The following is a 20,801-nucleotide window of genomic DNA, read 5'->3' as shown; positions in this document are numbered from 1 at the left end:
ACCGCATAATGATGCTAGCTGAACATTGAATCGCCAGACAAGGCGATTGCATTGCATCCTTTGCAAAACTCCTCAGAGAAACCATCTTCAACATTCCCTAGACAATAAGCAGACTATCAAATTCTTTTTAGAATTTGATGCTTGAGAAGGATTTTCTGCCCCGAGCAATCTAAATCCTCTTCGGTTGGAAGAAACACTTGCTTGTTGCCTTGCTGCTAGAAGGCTCCGATGCATTTTTTGCTGCTTAATGGCCTCAGCTCCCCTCAGGCTGGGTTCTGGGGGAGAACCATCTTCCCACTCACCATGGCTGCACTTTGGCTCATTTACCTTTGTTTTCAGTGCTTTCTTGTACCTTTTATTTAAACCGCCTCATCTCCTTTGGATAGGGCTGACAGTTAGGAATGTGGGCCCCTCCTCCCAGTTAGTAAGGCTAGCAGAAACCAGGGTCCCAACATGGGTGCCATGACAAAGTCTATGGTGATGATCATGGCCCTGGTCCCTCCTCCCGAAGTCTGGAGCCGAGAGAACCATGGTGAGTTCAAGGTCCAGGCTGCCTGAACCAAGATACTAGGAAGGGCAGTTTAGGGGGAGTCGGGAGGCTCAGCTCCCCTAAAGAGTGGATGAAGCCATTGTCCTCCAGTTGTGGTGGCCAACAAGTGCCTGAGACTAAGTAATTGAAATTCCCACATTCAATGAGAGGAGAGAGAACGCGCGTGCATGGGTATCGTGTGTGTGTGTGTGTGTGTGTGTGTGTGTGTGCGCATGAGAGACAGAGAGAGGAAGAGAGAATATCGTTTTGGGTGTGTGAGCTGGCGGGGCCCAAGGATCAGCCCCAGAATGGTGCTTGTGTATCCCCGCTATCAGTGGGGAGGTCTGGGAGCGCTCTTTCCAGAGGCTGACCTCCAAGGATGGGTCTGAGGCCGAGGTTGGCCAGAATCTGGTCTGACACCAGGAGGCCGAGATACGGGGAGGTGCTGGGAGACAGGCAGCGTGATCCTGCTGGCAGAACTGGAGATCCCAGGATCCTGGGCCTTCTTGCCTGCGGTCTGGCTTTGGCTGGCAGAGTGAGGCGTGGTCCCTGGAAAAGGAACCAAGACAAGAATGAGGACGTGGGAGGATTTGCTTCAGTTGCCTGCTATCGAATCGGAGCCCTTCTGGAGCTGCCCTGCTCAGCCTGTGGATTTCAGTCCCATCTGGTGATGTGACAATGGTCAGGTGGCCCTTAGGTGTCTGGGGGCCACTATTGGGACTCGGCCTAGCCTTAGCATAAACGGATCTGCTGGAGGAATATGGTCTGCTGGCCGGAGAGCTAGATTTCGAATGTTGGCCTTAAGCTGGACCCCCTGAGCCTGGGTTCTCTTGAGCATGACGTTGGGATGATAATAACAGCCTCCCCGGTGGCTGACAGGGTCACAGACGATGCTGGAAGGGCCTTTGCAACCTGTGTGGCATCATATCCGATTTCCAGTGCTTTCTCTTACCCGTGTCCTTCTCTTCCCCTCACTCTGACCTCGGGGCAATTGTTGGCACGTTCTTCACCAGACCCAGTTCCTGGGACACAGAAATGGACTAGGTTCTCACGGTGGGTGAATGTGGCCTGTGACTGAAGTCCAGGCTTTGCCCAGCCCCACTTCCAGGTGTCCTCTGGCCTCTTCCCCCTGCACCAACCTGATGCGGGTGGAGTCACGGGATGGAAGGACCCAGCGTCCCTGCGGGTGTCACTTGTGAAGAAAGTGGCCATCAGGTGAAACACCCAATTTGGACTTTACGTGGAGTGAGAAGGAAACTTTCGTTGTGTTTGAGTCATTAGTTGTTTGGGCCTGTTTGTTACAGTAACTGGTATCATTCTAGCAAATTCTTCAAGAAGAGAAGCTAAGTGAGGGCAGCGATGGAGGCCATGAGTTTTTCAGATGAAATGCTGGCCATCTTCCTAGGTGCTCCCCCCCCCCCCACCAGCCTACTCCCGCTGATGTGTTCTAGATCACGCTAACTTTTTAAACATCAAACACTGCAGTGCTGAGTTACTCAGTACACAATTGAAAGGGCTTTGGATTTGTAATAAAAATTCAAAAAAGTTTTTTAAGTGTTTGTTTTTGAGAGACAGAGGAGGGCACGCGCGTCTGGTTGGGGGCTCTGCCCCGGCAGCAGGTTCGAACCCACGAACCCTGAGATCGTGACCTGAGCTAAAGTCGGACGCTTAACCGGCTGAGCCACCCAGGGGCCCCTGAAAACTCAAATTTGGAGAAGGGCAGGCTTGAAAGCAGCAGCCAGAAGAGCAGGGCGGGGAAGGAGTGGGTAAGAGGGACAGGCACATTGGGACTGTGGGGGCCATGAGACTACCACTGCCAAACCAGTGTGCGTTTCTTGGTTTCTCATAGAAAACCTTTTGTACATCTATTTTTTTCCCCTTCCACACTTAAGTCTATTGGCGCCCAGATACGTCCGTTCCATTTTTTGGTCTCACTTCTGCTGGTGAAATTACAACATAACATCACATTTACTCCATTTCCTGTCCCATGTGGGAAACTGAGAAGATTTCAAATATTTTCTTCAGCTTTACGATAAGCTGCCAGCCAGTCACTCTTCTGCATCTCATCCCTGGACACTAAATTTTTTTTTTAAATTTATTTTTGAGACAGAGAGAGACAGAGCATGAGCAGGGGAGGGGCAGAGAGAGAGGGAGACACAGAATCGGAAGCAGGCTCCAGGCTCCGAGCTGTCAGCACAGAGCCCGACGCGGGGCTCGAACCCACGAACCGTGAGATCATGACCTGAGCCAAAATCAAGAGTCAGATGCTCAAGCGACTGAGCCTTCCACTCGCCCCTAGAATTTACCTTCTTTGGTGAGTTGGAGCTGGGTGGCATTTTTGGAGTTGCCTTTAGCTGTGTCCTCTGAATCTCTGGCTGTGGTCCTGCCTTTGACAGATTTGTGGCTCTTCTCAACTTCACGGAGCTGCAGGAGAAATAATTAGTTCTCAGGGAAATGAGTGTTTGAGGCTCAGAGCCTAGGATGTTGAGATCTAGGGGGACAAGGACTCCGTCTTCAGTTCTTCTCGGTCCTCACCACTGGTTGAAGAGGGACAGCCCAAGACTCAGGTTTGCACAGTATTTGAAGGAACATCTGGCCAGGGGAGGACAGAAACCTCGCCAGTCCTCCATTTCAAGGCTTTCTGGAATCTGGGCAGGAGGATGGTGAGATTAACAGAGGGAGATGTGGATAGGGAAGTGGCTGTGAGGCAAATGAGATTATTCCAGAAGCGGGGGGCAAGGAGCCAGGAGGACAAGGCTCAGAGAGGGTTGGGGTCTGCCCTTTACCATGTGTAGGAGGGGCTTGGGGGCTGGGAGAGTGGAAAAGAGCAGTCAGAAGTCAGCTGGTGGAGAGAGGGAGAGGGAGAGAGAAACAGTGGCGAGGGGCTTAAGAGACCCCTTAGGCCCTGGGCACAAGCACTAAGTCATTTTGACAATATTTTCTCTAGTGTTTACTGTGTTAGCTTTAAAGTGTAGGTATTATTATGGGTACTGGTTTTACTGAAATGTTTACTGGTTTTATTGAATTTCTCCTGTTCTTTAGCAACCTCTCCAAATCGAAGGCGTTATTATTGTCTGCCCCCCAAATATCCTCAGAACATAAATGCGTGTTGTTCGATCTTATAAGGCTTCCTGCAATATGGATAGTTTGGGATTTCGTTTAGAAGAAAGCCATGTAGATCGTACAGCTGGGCTCAAAGAGCGAATCAGCAGAAAACAAAAATGTGACATCTGTTTGAGCGAAAACTCCCGACAGACTCACCGCTTGGATTTTCTTTCTCAGCTGGGCATTCGCTCGGGAAAGGCTTTTGGAAACCGAGTTCAGGTAGTAGATGGCCAGGCTGCAAGAGAAAAGTGAGCCTCCTGTGATACCGCAGTCTTGGAAAGTGACAAGAGCTGGACCCCTTCCAGAGGAATCAAGGCCGGCTTCCTGGAGTAGGTTGCCTCTGGGCAGGCTGGAGGGATAGAACACCTACTCTCCTGTCTCCACTTAGTGCGGGGGAGGTTCTGGACACCTCTGCCTTCTGTTTTATTGAATGTGGAAATGACATACACATTTTTAGCTCTCAGAGTGCTCAGTAAAGCCTTCCTTCTTGGAAATCTGAAGAGGTGGGGGAGGGGCAGGCTCTCCTGACCCTGCTTCCTGGGTACCTGCCCTGTGTCAGGCTCTGCGCCATGTGCATCCCACTCCACATCTCAGCGGTCTTCACCAAAACCCCATGAGGTAGAAAGGACGATCTTTTCCAGATCAGCAACCTGGAATGGTGAGACGTTAAGGAGTTTGCCCGAGGTGGCCCCATCTATCAGTTCTTGGGGGAGCCCGCATTTAGCTAAAGCTCTTTTCCACAGGCCTCGAGGGCTGAGAGAGGAGAGTCTGGGCGCTAGGTGCCTGCTCCAAGTTTGCTTGAAAACACAGCTGCCGAAGTCCTGGAGGTCCCTGCTTAGGGAGCACTGTCTTGGGCTGATGGTTTTCAAGGTCCAGCTCCTACCGGCTGCCTACGCGTCCTTTGAGGCCAGAGCTTGGGCTTCCCTTTCACAGGACCTGAGATCGGGGGGGTTGTGACTTGGGTGCACCACCTGAGAGGGCAAGGGCCACAAAAGCCGAGGTGCCACCTGGATGGGGTGCTGTGTCGGCCTGTTCCTTGGGGGCTTTCGTGGTTCATCCTTATTTGTCACTTTTCTCCCTGGATTTCAAGCCTTAGCTGCTCCGGCTTGGGTCTTCTAAGCTTTCCCCTCTGGGCGGGGCCCGCTCAGGGCAACTCCAATCGGCCAGCTCCCCCCCGCCAGAGGGGAGGAATCACCTTGTCTTCGGGGCACAGCGTGGGCCCCAGACTGTCATGGGAGCCTCCTGCAGCAGAGACTCAGAGGAGAGAAGGGAGGACAGGCAGGGGGAGTGGAATCTGTTGTGCAAGTCCCTGCTCTGTGCCAGGCCTCACCTTCTCTCCTAGTTAACAACCCATTTATTAGGGAGGAATCGGAGGTGGGAGAGGGTGAAATCCTCATGGGTGGCTGTGTCCCTCCGTCCCCAAATTTAGCACTTCCTGGTGCCACCTGCAAGGGTCAGGCTTGGTGTGTGGGTTCCAGAATTTCCTCTGGCGGTCAAGGCATAGGCCAGGTTGTCACCATCATCCCAGTCCTCTCTCAGGCCAGGATGAGAGAGGCTGATGTTCCAATCAAGGATGGGAGGAAATACACCTATTTGGGGGAGCACTTCAGCGCTATTTAAAAGGACTGGAAAGGGGCCCCCCGGGTGGCTCAGTCGGTTATGTGTCTGGACTTTGGCTCAGGTCATGATCTCATGGTCCATGAGTTTGAGCCCCGTGTCAGACAGCTCAGAGCCTGGAGCCTGTTTCAGATTCTATGCCTCCCTCTCTTCTCTGCCCTTCGCCTGCTCTGCCTCTCTCTCTCTCTCTCTCTCTCTCTCTCTCTCTCTCTCTCTCAAATAAATACATACATACATACATAAAATAAAACAAAATAAAATAAAATAAAATAAAATAGAAAGATTGAAGAAACTCATACCCACAATTCCCTACTCCACTTCCTGTGGTCTGTCCTAGGGAATCCCTCACATTTGCCCAAGGACCACATCTGCAGTAGCAAAAAAGTGGAAACAATTTACCCACCTCTAGGCAGAGGGGTGGATAAACTGTGGTTTAATCATACAGCAGATGGGAGTAGAGCCATTAAAATGTGTGCTCATGTATTCCCCAAACATAATGTTGAGTGAAGAAAGCTATGCTGGGTGAACCATTCACGAAAAAATTTAAAGCCCAGAAAACAATAGGACACGGCCAACGTGATGAAAATACCAAACCATGCGTGCAAATGGTTCCAAGAGCGGTTACTTTGGGAGAGAGAGAGAGAGGGAGGGAGAGAGCAGGATTAGGTGGGACTTGAAGTGTTAGGTGGGACTTGAAGTGTTATCTGTAACATTTTATTTCGTGGAAATTGACAGATCTGAAGCAAACACTGCAAAATACTAACATCTGTTTACTCTTGGAATCATGTTCATGGTTGTCTCTACTTTTCTGTAGGTTAGGAATATTTCACAATACATAATTTATTTTTATTTTTTTATTAAAAAAAATTTTTTTAACATTTATTTATTTTTGAGACAGAGAGAGACAGAGCATGAACAGGGGAGGGGCAGAGAGAGAGGGAGACACAGAATCGGAAGGCTCCAGGCTCTGAGCCATCAGCCCAGAGCCTGATGCGGAGCTCGACTCATGGACCGCGAGATCGTGACCTGGGCTGAAGTCGGACGCTCAACCGACTGAGCCACCCAGGCGCCCCTACATAATTTTTTTTTTTAATTTTCTTTCAACGTTTTTTAATTTATTTTTGGGACAGAGAGAGACACAGCATGAACGGGGGAGGGGCAAAGAGAGAGGGAGACACAGAATCGGAAACAGGCTCCAGGCTCTGAGCTGTCAGCACAGAGCCCGACGCGGGGCTCGGACCCACAAACCTTGAGCCAAAGTCTGATGCTTAACTGACTGAGCTACCCAGGTGCCCCAGGAATATTTCACAATTAAAAAAAAAGCATGCCAAAAAAAGATTTTTATGAAGAAAAATGCCCTAATATTTTCACTAGTACATTAAAAATTTTTTTTAACCTTTATTTATTAAAAAATTTTTTTTATTATTATTATTTTTTTCAACGTTTATTTATTTTTGGGACAGAGAGAGACAGAGCATGAACGGGCGAGGGGCAGAGAGAGAGGGAGACACAGAATCAGAAACAGGCGCCAGGCTCCGAGCCATCAGCCCAGAGCCTGATGCGGGGCTCGAACTCACAGACCGCGAGATCCTGACCTGGCTGAAGTCGGACGCCCAACCGACTGCGCCACCCAGGCGCCCCTAAAAAAATTTTTTTAACGTTTATTTAGTTTTGAGAGAGACAGAGAGACAAAGTGTGAGCTGGGGAAGGGGCAGAGAGAGGGAGACACAGAATCCGAAGCAGGCTCCAGGCTCTGAGCTGTCTGCACAGAGCCCGACGTGGGGCTTGAACCCATGAACCCTGAGACTGAAGTTGGGCGCTTAACCGATTGAGCCACCCAGGTGCCCCAATATTTATTTATTTTTGAGCCACAGATAGAGTATGAATAGGGGAGGGGCAGAGAGAGAGGCAGGCACAGAATTAGAAGCAGGCTCCAGGCTCTGAGCTGTCAGCACAGAGCCCGACGCGGGACTCGAACTCACAAACTGTGAGATCATGACCTGAGCTGAAGTCGAACACTTAACCGACTGAGCCACCCAGGCGCCCCTCACTAGAACATTGTTGATGACAGTAATTCAAATTCAGGACTCTTGCTTCCCCCCTTCTTTTCTCTCTTCCCTCGTTCCTTCCTTGACTATTTGTCATTTACTTCCTACGGCCTAGGCTGGTGTTGGGGGTACAGAAGTCATCAAACCCACCCACTGTCCTCGGGGCTTTCTCAGTCTTCGGGAGGGAGAGTGGTGAGACCCAAATGTGCAGGTGCACGGCGTGCCCTGTGGAGAAGTCCTCCGGGGCCCAGGCAGGGACAGGCTGAATCAGCCCTCAGAGACTCAGAGCCCAGAAATCGTTGATATTTCTAGCGAACGTTTAGGAGGGTGCTGCAAAATACTGGCTTGCCCATCTGTATTCCTTGGACCCCGTCTTTCAGCGTGCTCCCCGAAAGACTTACAACTGCCAGTTCCTTCACCTCTATGCCTAGAGTTTCCCTTCCATTCCCCTGCGGAATCCGTTCTACCCACAAATGCACCTGACTCAAATGGCTGAGGAAACAACCCCTCTCCCCTTTGATCTCACCCAACCAGTGACCGATGGGTGCTGGTCTACGAAAGCCCCATCCCTCACCCTTGAGCAGGATGACCCAGACACACTGTTTCCCAGAGCACCCCCCCCCAACCCCCATCCACATCCACATTAAAATCATCCCAGTGATAATGACCTTCCTCCCTCACCAATTAACTATTTGCGTTCGAGTCTTCGTCTTGGGCTCTGCCTCTGGGAAGTGTAGATTAAGAGGGCAGGAAAGGAGGACCTGCCAGGGGAGTCTCAAGGGCAAGGGGAGGGGCCCTGGCTGACTTACAACATCAGCAGGATGGCTGGGATGATCAGGCCAGGGTTGGCGAGGAAAGCAAAGATCTTGCCCAGGAAGGTTGGAAAATCATTTTCAATCGTCTCTTGGATGACGTCATACATTCTGTTTTTCCCACTGTAGAGAGAACACATTACGGCACGTCAGAAAGCTCGCCTGACACACAACTGTGCCCCTGCCCCTGTGGGTCCAAAGCTGCCACTCACCCCTGCTTCCCTGGAAAACCCAGAGCTCTGCTCCAAATGGGCTGCAGGTGAAAAATGCCCCACGAGGAGCTGCCATTTGCTACGGTTTAGAGCTGGGGCAGAGCCCTGGTTCGCCAGCTTCATGCTGGCCCCTTGGTCCCTCAAAACTTCTCAGACCACATGGGTCTCCTGTGTCTGATACCTTCCTCCACAAGATGAAATGGGTTTTCTACGACACTCTCGTGGGAGAAAACTGCCCTGCGAGATGTAGCCGTAAGCCCAACATGGAGCTCCCTCTGGACCCCCTGGCTTGGAAACAGTTCTCCAGAGGCTTACGTGATAGACAACCTCAGGGTGACTCTCAAAAACACCTGCAATCAGTCTTCAGATTATAGTTTCAGGAGAATGGACCACCTGGGACGGGCTCCTGGACAGGTCACAGCGGTAATTTCGATTTTCTTCAAATACCTAAGAACCTCTACATAGACTGACTTCCACAAGCACCTGCCCAGAAATCATGGTCCACTGCTAGCTTTGGCTCGTCGTTTCAGTGCCAAGAAAATGGACTTTAGGGCTTGAAATTCCTGCTTCAAGTCCTTGCTCCTTCATTTATTAGCTGTGGGACACCGTGGATAATTTACTTATTCTCTTTCTTCCTGTGTCTATCTGTTCCCTTACTCTCCCCATTAGAGCAGTATTGTCCAGTGTAGCTATTGAAAAGAAACTAAACATTAAGTAAAATTAAGTAAAACTAAAAATTCAGGGTTTTAGTCACTCATTTCAAGTGCTCGGTAGTCATATGACTTGTAGCTACTGTATTTGAAGAGGAGATATGAAATGTTTTCCCTCGCATAGAAAATTTTATTGGACAGTGCTGCGGAGGTTTGATATCTTTGGCCAAGGTACTGAAAATTTCTCTTCCTTAGTTGCCTCTTCTGTATAATATAGTATAATAATAATATAGTATAATATGGGATTATAAGCATAATAATAGTATTTGCCCCCGAGGGTAGTTTAGAGGACATAGATATGAATTTATATACAACATTGTATATGGGACCGTCAGACTGTAAGTGCCCTCCAAAATGTTATAGCCAGAAGCTTCATTTTTCTTTTCTGGAAAGTATTGATCAAGGATTGGCAAATAATGGTCTACGGGCCAGATTTGGCTTGTTATTTTCATATGGTCCGAAAATGAAGAATGGTTTTTATGTACTTAAATGGTTGGGGGGGGGGGGTAAAGAAGAATTTTTTGTGATCCATAGAAACTGAAGTAGGAAATTCACATTTCGGTGCCAGTAGGGAAAATGTTATTGGAACACAGCCACGCTCATTTCTTTATATATGGTCTAGGGTTGTTTTTGTGCTATGATGGCTGACGATGAATAGTTGGGTCAGAGAGACCATTTGTCACCATCTCAATGCTGAGCGCTATCGCACAGCAAACTACGAATTGCCCTGATGCAGTTATAACGACAGCATTTCAAGTGCCCTGCGTATGACCATATTATGACAGGTAATTAATTTTTTATTATTATCAGCACCTACCCGTCATGTAAACACAAGAAAAGCAGATCTCACGTGTTCTGATTTCAAGTCACAGTCAAGCATGGGTTATTTTGTCCTTGAATCGTGATGTATTAGATGATGTATTAGTTTCCAGTATGCGCTACAACAGATTCCCACACGGGTGACTTCAAATAATACAAATTTGTTCTCTTATCGTTCTGGAGGCCAGAAGTCTGACGTGTTTCACTGGGTTGAAACCAAGGCGTTGGGCATGGCTGCGCTCCCTTCAGAGGGAGGTTCCAGGGAAGAATCTGTTTCCTTGCCTTTTTTCAGTATCTAGACCTTTATTCCTTACATTCTTTGGCTCATGGCCCCTTCCTCTTTCTTCAAAGCCGGTGCCATAGAATCTTCAAATCTCTCTCTCCTTCCATGGTCACATCACTTTCTGTTTTTTCTGTGGTCAAATCTCCCTCTGTCTCCTTCTAATAAGGACACTCGTGATTTAGGACTCACCTGGATAATCTAGGATAATCTCCCCATCTCAAGATCCTTAACTTAATCACATTGGCAAAGGCCCATTTGCTGAATAAGCTACCACCCACAGGTTGCAGGGATTAGGACATAAATATTTTGGGGAGCCGTTATTCAGCCCACCACTGCATCCTCTCTGGTCCCTGAAGATTCACATTTGTCCCACCTGCAAAACACATTCTTTGCCTTCCCTTCCTCCCCCAAAGTTGCAGCCCATTATGGCATCAACCCAAAGTCCAAAATCTCATCTAAACATCATCAGCTCAAAAGTCCCAAATTTCATCATCTAAATCAGGTATAGATGCGACTCTGGATAGGATTCATCCTGGAGCAAAATTCTTCTCTATCTGTGGACCTGGGAAACCAGAAAACAAGTTCTTTACTCTACGACTACACTGGTCAGTCGGCCATAAGATAATAGTTAAAGCTGGCTTATATAACATTCTTAAAATTTTTTTTTAATTTTTAAATTTATTTTTGAGGGAGAGAGAGAGAGACAGAGCATGAGCAGGGGAGGAGAAGAGAGGGAGGGGGACACAGAATCCGAAGCAGGCTCCAGGCTCTGAGCTATTAGCACAGAGTCCGATGCGGGGCTTGAACTCATGAACTGTGAGATCATGACCTGAGCCGAGGCCAGATGCTCAACCGACGGAGCGACCCCGGAGCCCCGGCTTATATAACATTCTTAAGTACCTGGTGGGTCTTCCATGTAGGTTGTGGGAATTCAGTCCCTTAGACCAGAGGGTGGTACCCAGATCTTTCCTGGAGAATTCTGTCTCTACTTTTGGCTTCCGCTGGGGTGGTTGAGAGGATCCCAGTCACAAGCTTAAAAAAAATCCTCTGCATGAATGAATATTCAGGTTTTTTGATTCTTCAGAAGCACTAGCAAAAAGTTGCCCAGGCTGCCCCTTCATTTTCTCTTTCGAGTGTGCTTTCCTGACCATGAATTCGTTTTTAGGGTCTTTTTCAATCTGGATAAGGTTTTCCCAAATCATCAAGTTCTGGTTCCTTTTCTCTAGTCAGCTCTTTTCTCTCAATTTATCTCTTTCCTCTCACATTTCAGTTTAAAGCAAGAAGAAACCAGGCTGCACCTTCAACACTTTGCTTAGAAGTCTCCTTAGCCAAACATGCAAGTTCATGATTTATAAATTCAGATTTCCATACACTTGTTGGACATAATTCAGCTAAGCTTTCTGTTCTCTATATAGCAAGGACCACCTCCCCCCCTTCCTCCGCTTTCCAAAATTATGTTCGTCACTGACCAGTGGTGCAGTAATTAAATTGCGTTTGATTGCAGGAGCTGAAGAAATGCATCTGGAGAAAAGAAACTTACTTAAGACTTTTAGAGTTTCCGGCAAAAGCAGCTGCTGGAAGAGTTGAGGACACTGAGAGCAACATTGTATTCAAAGGACGGCAAATGACCTCGAGTGCTTTTCTTTGGCTCTTGACCGGTCCATAGATGTTACTGATGCAACTCAGTTGTTCATTTGAGGAATTCATGCCAAGTTTGAAGTGGCTGAAGGACTGATTTCTGTGAATATACTGTGTGGAACAAATTTGGCTGAAAATTTCTCAAAGAAGTTAAGTAAACCCTATATTTGGTACCACTAGCCCCGAATTCCATCGAGAATGTACCCATTCCATTGAATGGAATGGAATTCAGTGTGGGTGAAATGAAATGGATCTGCTAAGACGTGCTGTAGCTGATAACGGTCGAAGTATGTGTAGAGCAGAAGACGGCTTAGCTGGACAAATTGACAAAGCTCGTGAAATTTTGGATGTGTGCAGACTATGGTTATTCATTCTCTTATTCAGCTGTAGGTAATTTGCAGAAAATAGATGAATCTGTCACGCGCAATCGCCATCAGTAGTGTCGATGGTGAACTTCTTTCGCTCTCATGACTTAGTCCTTTTCCAACACGTACGTTTTTTTTGTCAGAGACAGAAGCCCAGGGGCGCCTGGCTCGCTCAGTTGGAGGAGCGTGTGACTCTTGATCTCAGGGTCGTGAGTTTGAGCCCCACGTGGAGTGTAGAGGTTAGTTAAATACACAAAACTTAAAAAAAAGGAAAGAGATAGAAGCCAGCTATTCTGACTTGCCCTACTGCACAGCAGTTCGATGGCTTAGCAGCAGGAAAGCTTACTGGCAATTGTTTTCCTATGGGAGGAGATGTGTCGTCACGTCTGGTACAGTGATGGATCCGGGCGGCAAAGGTGGCCATCTGAGTGGTGAAATTGACGTTTGATGACGGGGAACAGTAACTTTGAGCCTCTCTTATGTGAACTATTATCGCCCCCTCTCATAAAAGAACTCCATTCTTTTCACTGGTAGACCTATATTACAAAAAATTACTCTCTCTTGTCGTCCTATCTTGAATTTCGTCAACAAAAACTTTGTGGCCATTTCTTTCTCTTGTTATATCAGCACTTACATGATATGCTTGATTTTTCCTCTTGGTTCCTAAAGCCTAAAATATTTGCTCTCAGGCTCTTTACAGAAAAAGTTAGCTAAGCCCTTGTGTAGATAATGCCTCCCACCTCATAGCATTGTTATGAGTCCCAGCTCCCCCCCCAGTTTGGCCAGGGCTCAAGCTTGGCTTACTATGGATTAGCACACTCCTTTAAGTACTTGGCAAATAATACACTAAATCTTCAAAACAACCCTCTGGGGTAGGCACTACCGTTGTTTCCATCTTAGAGGCAATTAGCTTGTGGTGTTGGGAGCTAAGTAACTTCTCAAGATGACCCAGCTGGCAAATGACAGAGCTGACTTGAGAGTCTATGCTGTAAGTCAGGGGGTTGGTGATTTTTTTTTTTTTTTTCTGGAAAGAGCTAGACAATAACAATCTCAGGCTTTTTGAACCGGATGGTCTCTGTTGGAATGACTCAATTCTGCTGTTACATTGAGAAAGCAACCGTAGATTAGAAGTAAGCAAGTGGGTGTGGCTGTGCTCCAATTACACTTTATTTGCAAAAACTTTATGTGATGCAATACTGCCCGTCTCGTTCATTTATGTTGCCTGCCTGGATCTGGTTGGAGCCCTAAGTCCCTCCCTGTACAAGTGAATTTTTGTGACATGAAGGGTCTAGCTTGAGCGGTGACCATAAACCAGATGTGCTCCTCTAGACGCCGCGTATGAAGCAGCGAGAAAGGAAGCAAACATCACACCCTCGTGGAGCTTCCTTCCTGGCCTCACCTTACTCCTGGCCCTGGATGGTTGTTACGTGAAGAAAGAGTCTGTGGTCAATAAGGCTGGAGACACTGGTGTGCATTGGTGATCTTATCGCACGATTCTTCCAACCCTTTAATAAAGAGTGTGCCTCCAGCATTTCTAAGTGAGAAGGTGGCGGGTGAAAGGCGTAGCGTGTTCCAAACTGCTTGAACCACAGAACCCCTTCTTACGAAGTAGAGAGATGGCTTTCCTTCCAAGGGGCCTCACACTTGGAAAGATAGCAACAGATGGCATATGGCTTCTCAATGTACCTCCTTCTGCAATTATTTATTTCTTTACGCAACGCCCAGCCCCCTAAACTAGTCCGGCTTATCCCCTGAGCCCACAGCACTGACAAATGCTCTGCAGAGCGTGGGGACCCAGGCCAGGGTCTCAGGGGGCTGCTTCACGCTTGAAAGGCACTTGTAAATATATGGTTATTTCGTCTTCAGAATATCTCCCATTACTCATGCTACAGTAAGGTAATCCAGGGCTGGGGCGCCTGGGTGGCGCAGTCGGTTAAGCGTCCGACTTCAGCCAGGTCACGATCTCGCGGTCCGTGAGTTCGAGCCCCGCGTCAGGCTCTGGGCGGATGGCTCGGAGCCTGGAGCCTGTTTCCGATTCTGTGTCTCCCTCTCTCTCTGCCCCTCCCCCGTTCATGCTCTGTCTCTCTCTGTCCCAAAAATAAATAAAAAAACGTTGAAAAAAAAATTAAAAAAAAAAAAAAAGGTAATCCAGGGCTGTAGATTATCCAGATGTTAAAAGGTCAGAGCTGTGCTGTCCAACATGGTAGCCTTCGGCCATGTTTCTCGTTCTTTCAGTGAAAATGAATTGTAATGGAGTATAGAAATTTAGTTTCTCGGTCTTCATTTCAGGTGCTCAGTAGCCACGTGTGGCTGGTGGCTACCGTATTGGATCGCACAGACATAGAACCCTTCCGGCCCTGCAACAATCTCTATTGAACAGCCCTGATGATTTGCCCAAGGCTCCATGGCCCTTCGCAGCCCGGTGTGACGCTAGACCTGGCCTTCTGAGCCAGCACTCTCTGAGCGGGCTGCCTTGGGAGAGGAGCTGCTCCCCGGCGACTAAGCCTGTGCACCTGAACGGCCCGCAATCAAAGGAGGGCGGGAGGGACATGATGGCGTAGGCCACGGGCAGGAGGCTGAGGAAGAGCACCAGCAGCAGGAGGCCCATGTAGAAGTTGTTGGATCGGGAGGCTTTGAACACGCGCTCGTGGGGGACGTTGCTGCTCATCACCGCCCAGCACTGGAAGTACATGGAGGTCAGCAGACGCAGCACGTTGACGCCTACCAGTCCCGGGGCATAGAAGGAGCCCATCCTGGAAGGGCAGACATCACACACCTGGTTGGCCCAACAGCAGGAGAGGCCAGGGAAGGAAGACAGGAGGAAACGGGACCGAGGGGTTGGGAGCACGAAGCCTAGCCGCTTTCCCTGCAGGTCCCGAGGGCTGGGGTCTCCCACGTAAGCAGGACATTTGTCACCAAGCCTTGGCCACCGGTTCCTCAGGGGAAGGAGGCGCTCTGAGCACCCCCGGCTTGGGCTCTGGCCAGGATTTAACCACTGTCTCACCACAAGGCACCTAGCAAATTTGTTGGCCTCCGGTCCATTTCTCCGTGGCCCCCCTAAAACAGCATTGCTGCCCAGAAAAGTATCTGAAGTCCTGAAATTGAGAGCATTGGACACTGGCTTGCGGCGAGCCCTCGGAAGTCTTGAAAGTCTTTGGCTGAAGTTACACAGCCTTTTCTTCCAACTCGTGTCTCAGAGGAGGGAGCCCCTTGGCTCCTTTACTCTTCCTCTCCTTCCTATTTTCTCCCTCTTTCCCTCTCTCTTTCCTTTCCCCTCTGTTTCTCCTCCCTCTCTCCCTTTTTTTCTCCTCCTTCCTCCCCTCTCTACTTCTTCCTTTTCTCCTTCCTCCTTCTCATTCCCCTTTCTTCCTACTCTCCTCCCCTCCCCACTCTATGGTAGCACATGGGTTGGCCAGACACTGCCCTGGTTCTCATCCCATCCTGCCCTCTATTTGTCATCTCAAAAGAGGCAGTTCAGAGAGGTCTGAAGATTTGTCCAGCCTCTCCCCAGCTAGCTGGGGGGCAAAGCCTGGGATGCCACTTTTCTGACTCCCCCGATGAGGTGGTCCCCAGATAGAAAATGCAGAGCTCACCAGATCATTCCTTGATTGAAGATCAAACCGAGTACGTTTCCGCTGATATCGAACTCAGCGTAAGAGGGCTGCAGGGGGAGGCAGACAGAGAGAGAGGAATCCGTTAGGCATCAGCCAGCCTCTATTACCAGCCAACTGGCTAAGCCAAGGCCACTCTATCCCAAAGGGCCTGCTCTGGTGACTGAAGAAACTTGGGTTTCACGGCTCTGTTTCTTTAACACGTTTTCCACGTCTCAAGAGAAGATTTGAAGTTGTCAAAGTTGAAATTTTTTCCAATGACTTTTTCGACGAAAAAAGTGAGAATTTTTACCTTTTAGGGATTGCAGGCCAACAGTGTGTTCTTGGGAGGGCACTAGCCCCTAGGAGAACGTTTTATCAATGCTCTAATCAGAGATGGACCTTGAAATTATAGCCGAGGCATAAATCGAATAAATAACCAAATGCGAGTAATCAGATGAGGAGTCAAATAAAACCATCGTTTTGAAAGCAAACCGGCAGGGGCACCTGGGTGGCTCAGTCGGTTAGGCGACTGGCTCCTGCTTAGGTCATGATCTCACACTTGTGAGTTCAAGCCCTGTGTCGGGCTGACAGCTCAGAGCCTGGAGCCTGCTTCAGATTCTGAGTCTCCCTCTCTCTCTGCCCCTCCCCTACTCGCACTCTGTCTCTCTCAAACATAAATAAACATCATAAACATTTTCTTAAAGCAAACAAGCAAACAAAATAACTAAACCACTCTTTCAATTCTCTTTTCTCCTTTTCACCTTCCTCTAGTCTCAGAGCAGTTGAAAGAGCTCAGCCAGATTCCTATTTTCAGCCTGAATCTGATTTTCAGAGTTTCGGAGATCCGTCAACTATGCGAAAGAACGCAAAGCGTGTGAGCACTAGGGAGTTGGGCCTCCTTATGCAGCATGCTTAAACCGACTTCCCCATTTGTCCTTTGGGGAATGGAGGTCAAAGGTGACGGGGGGGGGGGTGGGGAGGAGGAAGAAGTCAAGAGAGAGAGAGAAAGGAAGGTCAGGCATGGATCAAGGGAGGAAACATACGTATTCCAGATACGGGAGGGTTAAATCTTAGAAATTTGAAATTTAACGTTTAAAAATATTTTTAAAAACTTCTCATCTGCTGGGTTTTGTGTCCCGGTTAGAAAATTTTTCCTCACCCCAGGGCGCCTGGGTGGCTCAGTCAGTTGAGCATCCAACTGTTGATTTTGGCTCAGGTCATGATCTCATGGTTCGTGAGATCGAGCCCCATGTCAGGCTCTGCACTGACAGAGCACAGCCTGCTTGGAATTCTCTCTTTGCCCCTCCCCCCCATAAACAAAATAGATTAAAAATGAATATTAAAATTTTTTTCCTTGGGGCGCCTGGGTGGCTCAGTCCGTTAAGCGGCCGACTTCAGCTCAGGTCATGATCTTGCGTTTCACGAGTTTGAGCCCCACATCGGGCTCTGTGCTGACAGCTCGGAGCCTGGAGCCTGTTTCAGATTCTGTGTCTCTTTTTCTCTGACCCTCCCCCATTCATGCTCTGTCTCTCTCTGTCTCAAAAATAAATAAACGTTAAAAAAAATTAAAAGAAATAAATAAAGATTGAAAAAAAAATTTTTTTTTTAATTTTTTTTAACGTTTTTATTTATTTTTGAGACAGGGAGAGACAGAGCATGAACAGGGGAGGGTCAGAGAGAGGGAGACACAGAATCTGAAACAGGCTGCAGGCTCTGAGCTGTCAGCACAGAGCCCGACGTGGGGCTCGAACTCATGGACCGTGAGATCGTGACCTGAGCCGAAGTCGGCCGCTTAACCGACTGAGCCACCCAGGCGCCCCGAAAAATTTTTTAAATAAAAAAATAAAGATGGCATTCTCTTTGAGCATAAAGTTGATTACTCTTGTTCTCAGATGAAATTATGAAGTTTTCCTTGCTATGAGGAGGAGTTGAAGAGGCTTGTGTAACATTGTGGTTGGTGACTAAAAGAAAAAAAAAATATGACACAAACCTGTACTGGAGCCCTTACCTAGGCCAGGCCAATTCTTTTTTTTTAATTTTTTTTTTTCAACGTTTATTTATTTTTGGGACAGAGAGAGACAGAGCATGAACAGGGGAGGGGCAGAGAGAGAGGGAGACACAGAATCGGAAACAGGCTCCAGGCTCTGAGCCATCAGCCCAGAGCCCGACGCGGGGCTCGAACTCACGGAGCGCGAGATCGTGACCTGGCTGAAGTCGGACGCCTAACCGACTGCGCCACCCAGGCGCCCCGAGGCCAGGCCAATTCTATTGCAGGCCAGGATGAAAACGACTCAGGTAAACAAGATATGGGGCTCAGTTCAGGGAAAGTGCCCCCCACCCCAACACCAGTGACTACAGGGTCAGTGAGTGATGCGTTGTGAGAGAGCCACACACAGGATGGATGAGGTCAGAGATTCTGCCATATCGCAGAAGGCCACCCAGAGGGGAAATGACCCACATTTAGAACGAGCAGTTTCCTAGGCAGGTGGGGAAGAGGAGTATTCCAGGTGGAGGGAATGAATCCAAAGAGGTTTCTCAGAGCATAATCCAGAAGACTGCACCAATGGCGACTGTGTTCTTTGGGTGTTCCAAGACTTTCTGAAACAGTCATGTCCACATCTGCCCTCTCCCACCCCGAGATTTCACAGAGTCTCAAAAATTACGAGCTACCTTGTCCCCTCATCCACTTCCATTACCGTTCCCATCGCTTGCTCAGTGCGGACTTCAAAGGCTAGTGTTCTTTGCCTTCTCGAATGAGAGGCGATGCCACTGTGGCATTTCTTTATTACCATCTGCTCAGCACTGAAGCATGGGCTCCACTTTTCCCCAGACCAAATGCCCCCATTTCCCGGATAGGAAGGCTGCATTGTTAATTACATGGGGGCGTGGGGGAAGTGGAGTTTCCTCTGAGAAGGCAAATATGACACTTAAAGGACATACACATGGGATACGTCAATACTTCCCAGAGCAGAGATTGGCATCAATTATCTAAATAAATGCCTAGGAATGCATCTGGCTATATCAGACAGGATGGCTGAGATGCCTTCTTGCGGAAATGTCCCTGAAACGGTGACCTACAAACCCAGCCTCCAGGTCCCAGCACCAGCAGTAGTTCATGAACCGGACGAAGCAAGCTCGCACGAAGTCCCCCAGCAGGATGGTGATGTAGGTTACCAGCATGTCAGACACCGTCAGCCTCATGAATTCCTGCAAGGCGGAACACAGGAAAAGGGCCTGGTTAAGGTCAAACCTTGCCGATCCCTTCCAGTGGACTGCAGCCATGCAAAGTCTTCCTCACCCACCTGAAGCTTCTCTGCGACCTTCTGGTTCTTGGGGACAGAGAGGTAGTGCAGAAAAAGGCCCCTCGGCTTGGGAAAATGTTTATTTTTAGGTCCTAGCTCTACAAGTTACCAATTGCATTGCTTTGGAATAATCTCGGGGCCTCTCGAAGCTGATAATGATATCAGCCTTGCAGGGTTATTGGGAAGCTTAGTGATTATGCATGTGAATTGCCCGGCACATTGGCAAGGCCCAGTATATGGTAGTTATCAGCACTGTTGCACAGAGAGAGGATCTGAAGTCTCCCTCCTTGCTCCCCCCACCTCCTCTGACGTGCAGCTGCCCCCAGCTAAGACTGAATCTGACCACTTGCCCTCAGGACAACAGCCAGCATTCTTCATCTCCTGCTAATTGGATGTTTTGCTTGCTATATGGAGATAATAATGCAGATTTTACACGAGGCACACAATGGAAGAGCCAAAAGCAAAGCTTTTCTCTGCTTTATAGGGTGAATATAATTTATTAATTTAAAAAAGTGGAAAAGATCCACCAGGCATTATCACAATTTTTAAGATGTCTTGGAGTTCCTATGGGGCACAGGGTCTGCTTTATTCATTGTTTGCATCCTCCAAGATGATTAATAAATGCTGGATGAACGGCTGATGAGTTTTCGGTAGTATTCCTCAATAATAATTCAAGTTAATGCTCCTAAGTAAAAGACAAATCAACGTGTATCAGGTCTCCACGTCTGGGCAAGGTGATGCTCTGGGGCCTGGGGTGGAGGCGGTGGAGGGTACAGGTGAGCAGTATTTAACAGCTCACACTTGTCATTGCTACAGGTTCAGAAAGAGACAAGCTTTAATCAGTGTTTGGAACGGTGATGGGCATCCAAGCAGGAAATGAGACATTCTATCGCAGAATACTCCAAAGGAACCATGTAGGTAATAAACTCTCTTTGGCCTTCTAAGGAGGGTGGGTTTCATTGACTTGAGGACGCCTTCTCTGTTACACACGTGAGGGCTTTAGAAATGCATGAGCTAGGGGGGCGCTTGGGTGGCGCAGTCGGTTAAGCGTCCGACTTCAGCCAGGTCACGATCTCGCGGTCCGTGAGTTCGAGCCCCGCGTCGGGCTCTGGGCTCATGGCTCAGAGCCTGGAACCTGTTTCCGATTCTGTGTCTCCCTCTCTCTCTGCCCCTCCCCCGTTCATGCTCTGTCTCTCTCTGTCCCAAAAATAAATAAACGTTGAAAAAAAAATTAAAAAAAAAAAAAAGAAATGCATGAGCTAGGGAAGCTGGGTTGCTTTGTACAATAACGAAGAGGAGGATTTAAAGAGTATGGGGGAATCTGGACTGGAGGAGACAAGAAATGGTGAGTCTGAGCCCTCCATGGAGGGAAGGCTCGGGGGGCAGGAGGGAGAAAAGGCCCCCCAGGGCCACATGGGAAGGACACTGTGCAGCAGGAAAACATCTGCTCGTGGATTCGTAGGCAGTGTTTGATGGACTGAGTGATGTAATCCCCTCCTTCATTGTACTTTGCCATCCTCAGTTAAAAACACTGTTGTTACGGGGCGCCTGGGTGGCGCAGTCGGTTAAGCGTCCGACTTCAGCCAGGTCACGATCTCGCGGTCCGTGGGTTCGAGCCCCGCGTCGGGCTCTGGGCTGATGGCTCAGAGCCTGGAGCCTGTTTCCGATTCTGTGTCTTCCTCTCTCTCTGCCCCTCCCCCGTTCATGCTCTGTCTCTCTCTGTCCCAAAAATAAATAAACGTTGAAAAAAAAAATTTAAAAACACTGT

At 48.5% G+C, this 20,801-nt stretch overlaps 1 protein-coding gene across 1 annotated transcript in view; it reads right to left on the bottom strand.

The window, feature by feature from the left end:
* Window positions 1–860: 860 nt before the first annotated feature.
* Window positions 861–20,801, bottom strand: part of TMC2 (transmembrane channel like 2) — a 69,187-nt gene continuing 49,246 nt past the window's right edge. Inside the window, exons 13-19 of the mRNA XM_047854440.1 lie at window positions 18,810–18,938; window positions 15,732–15,799; window positions 14,652–14,891; window positions 8,109–8,234; window positions 3,791–3,869; window positions 2,836–2,953; window positions 861–1,078 (exon numbers count right to left, since the gene is read on the bottom strand). Coding sequence (XP_047710396.1) covers window positions 861–1,078; window positions 2,836–2,953; window positions 3,791–3,869; window positions 8,109–8,234; window positions 14,652–14,891; window positions 15,732–15,799; window positions 18,810–18,938 — 978 coding nt within the window. The remainder of the gene's footprint in view (window positions 1,079–2,835; window positions 2,954–3,790; window positions 3,870–8,108; window positions 8,235–14,651; window positions 14,892–15,731; window positions 15,800–18,809; window positions 18,939–20,801) is intronic.

The sequence above is a fragment of the Prionailurus viverrinus genome, chromosome A3, assembly GCF_022837055.1.
Source record: "Prionailurus viverrinus isolate Anna chromosome A3, UM_Priviv_1.0, whole genome shotgun sequence".
Taxonomy (NCBI): Eukaryota; Metazoa; Chordata; class Mammalia; order Carnivora; family Felidae; genus Prionailurus; species Prionailurus viverrinus.
The sequence above is the reverse complement of the archived record's forward strand: the minus strand, read 5'-3'. Positions and strand labels throughout refer to the sequence as shown.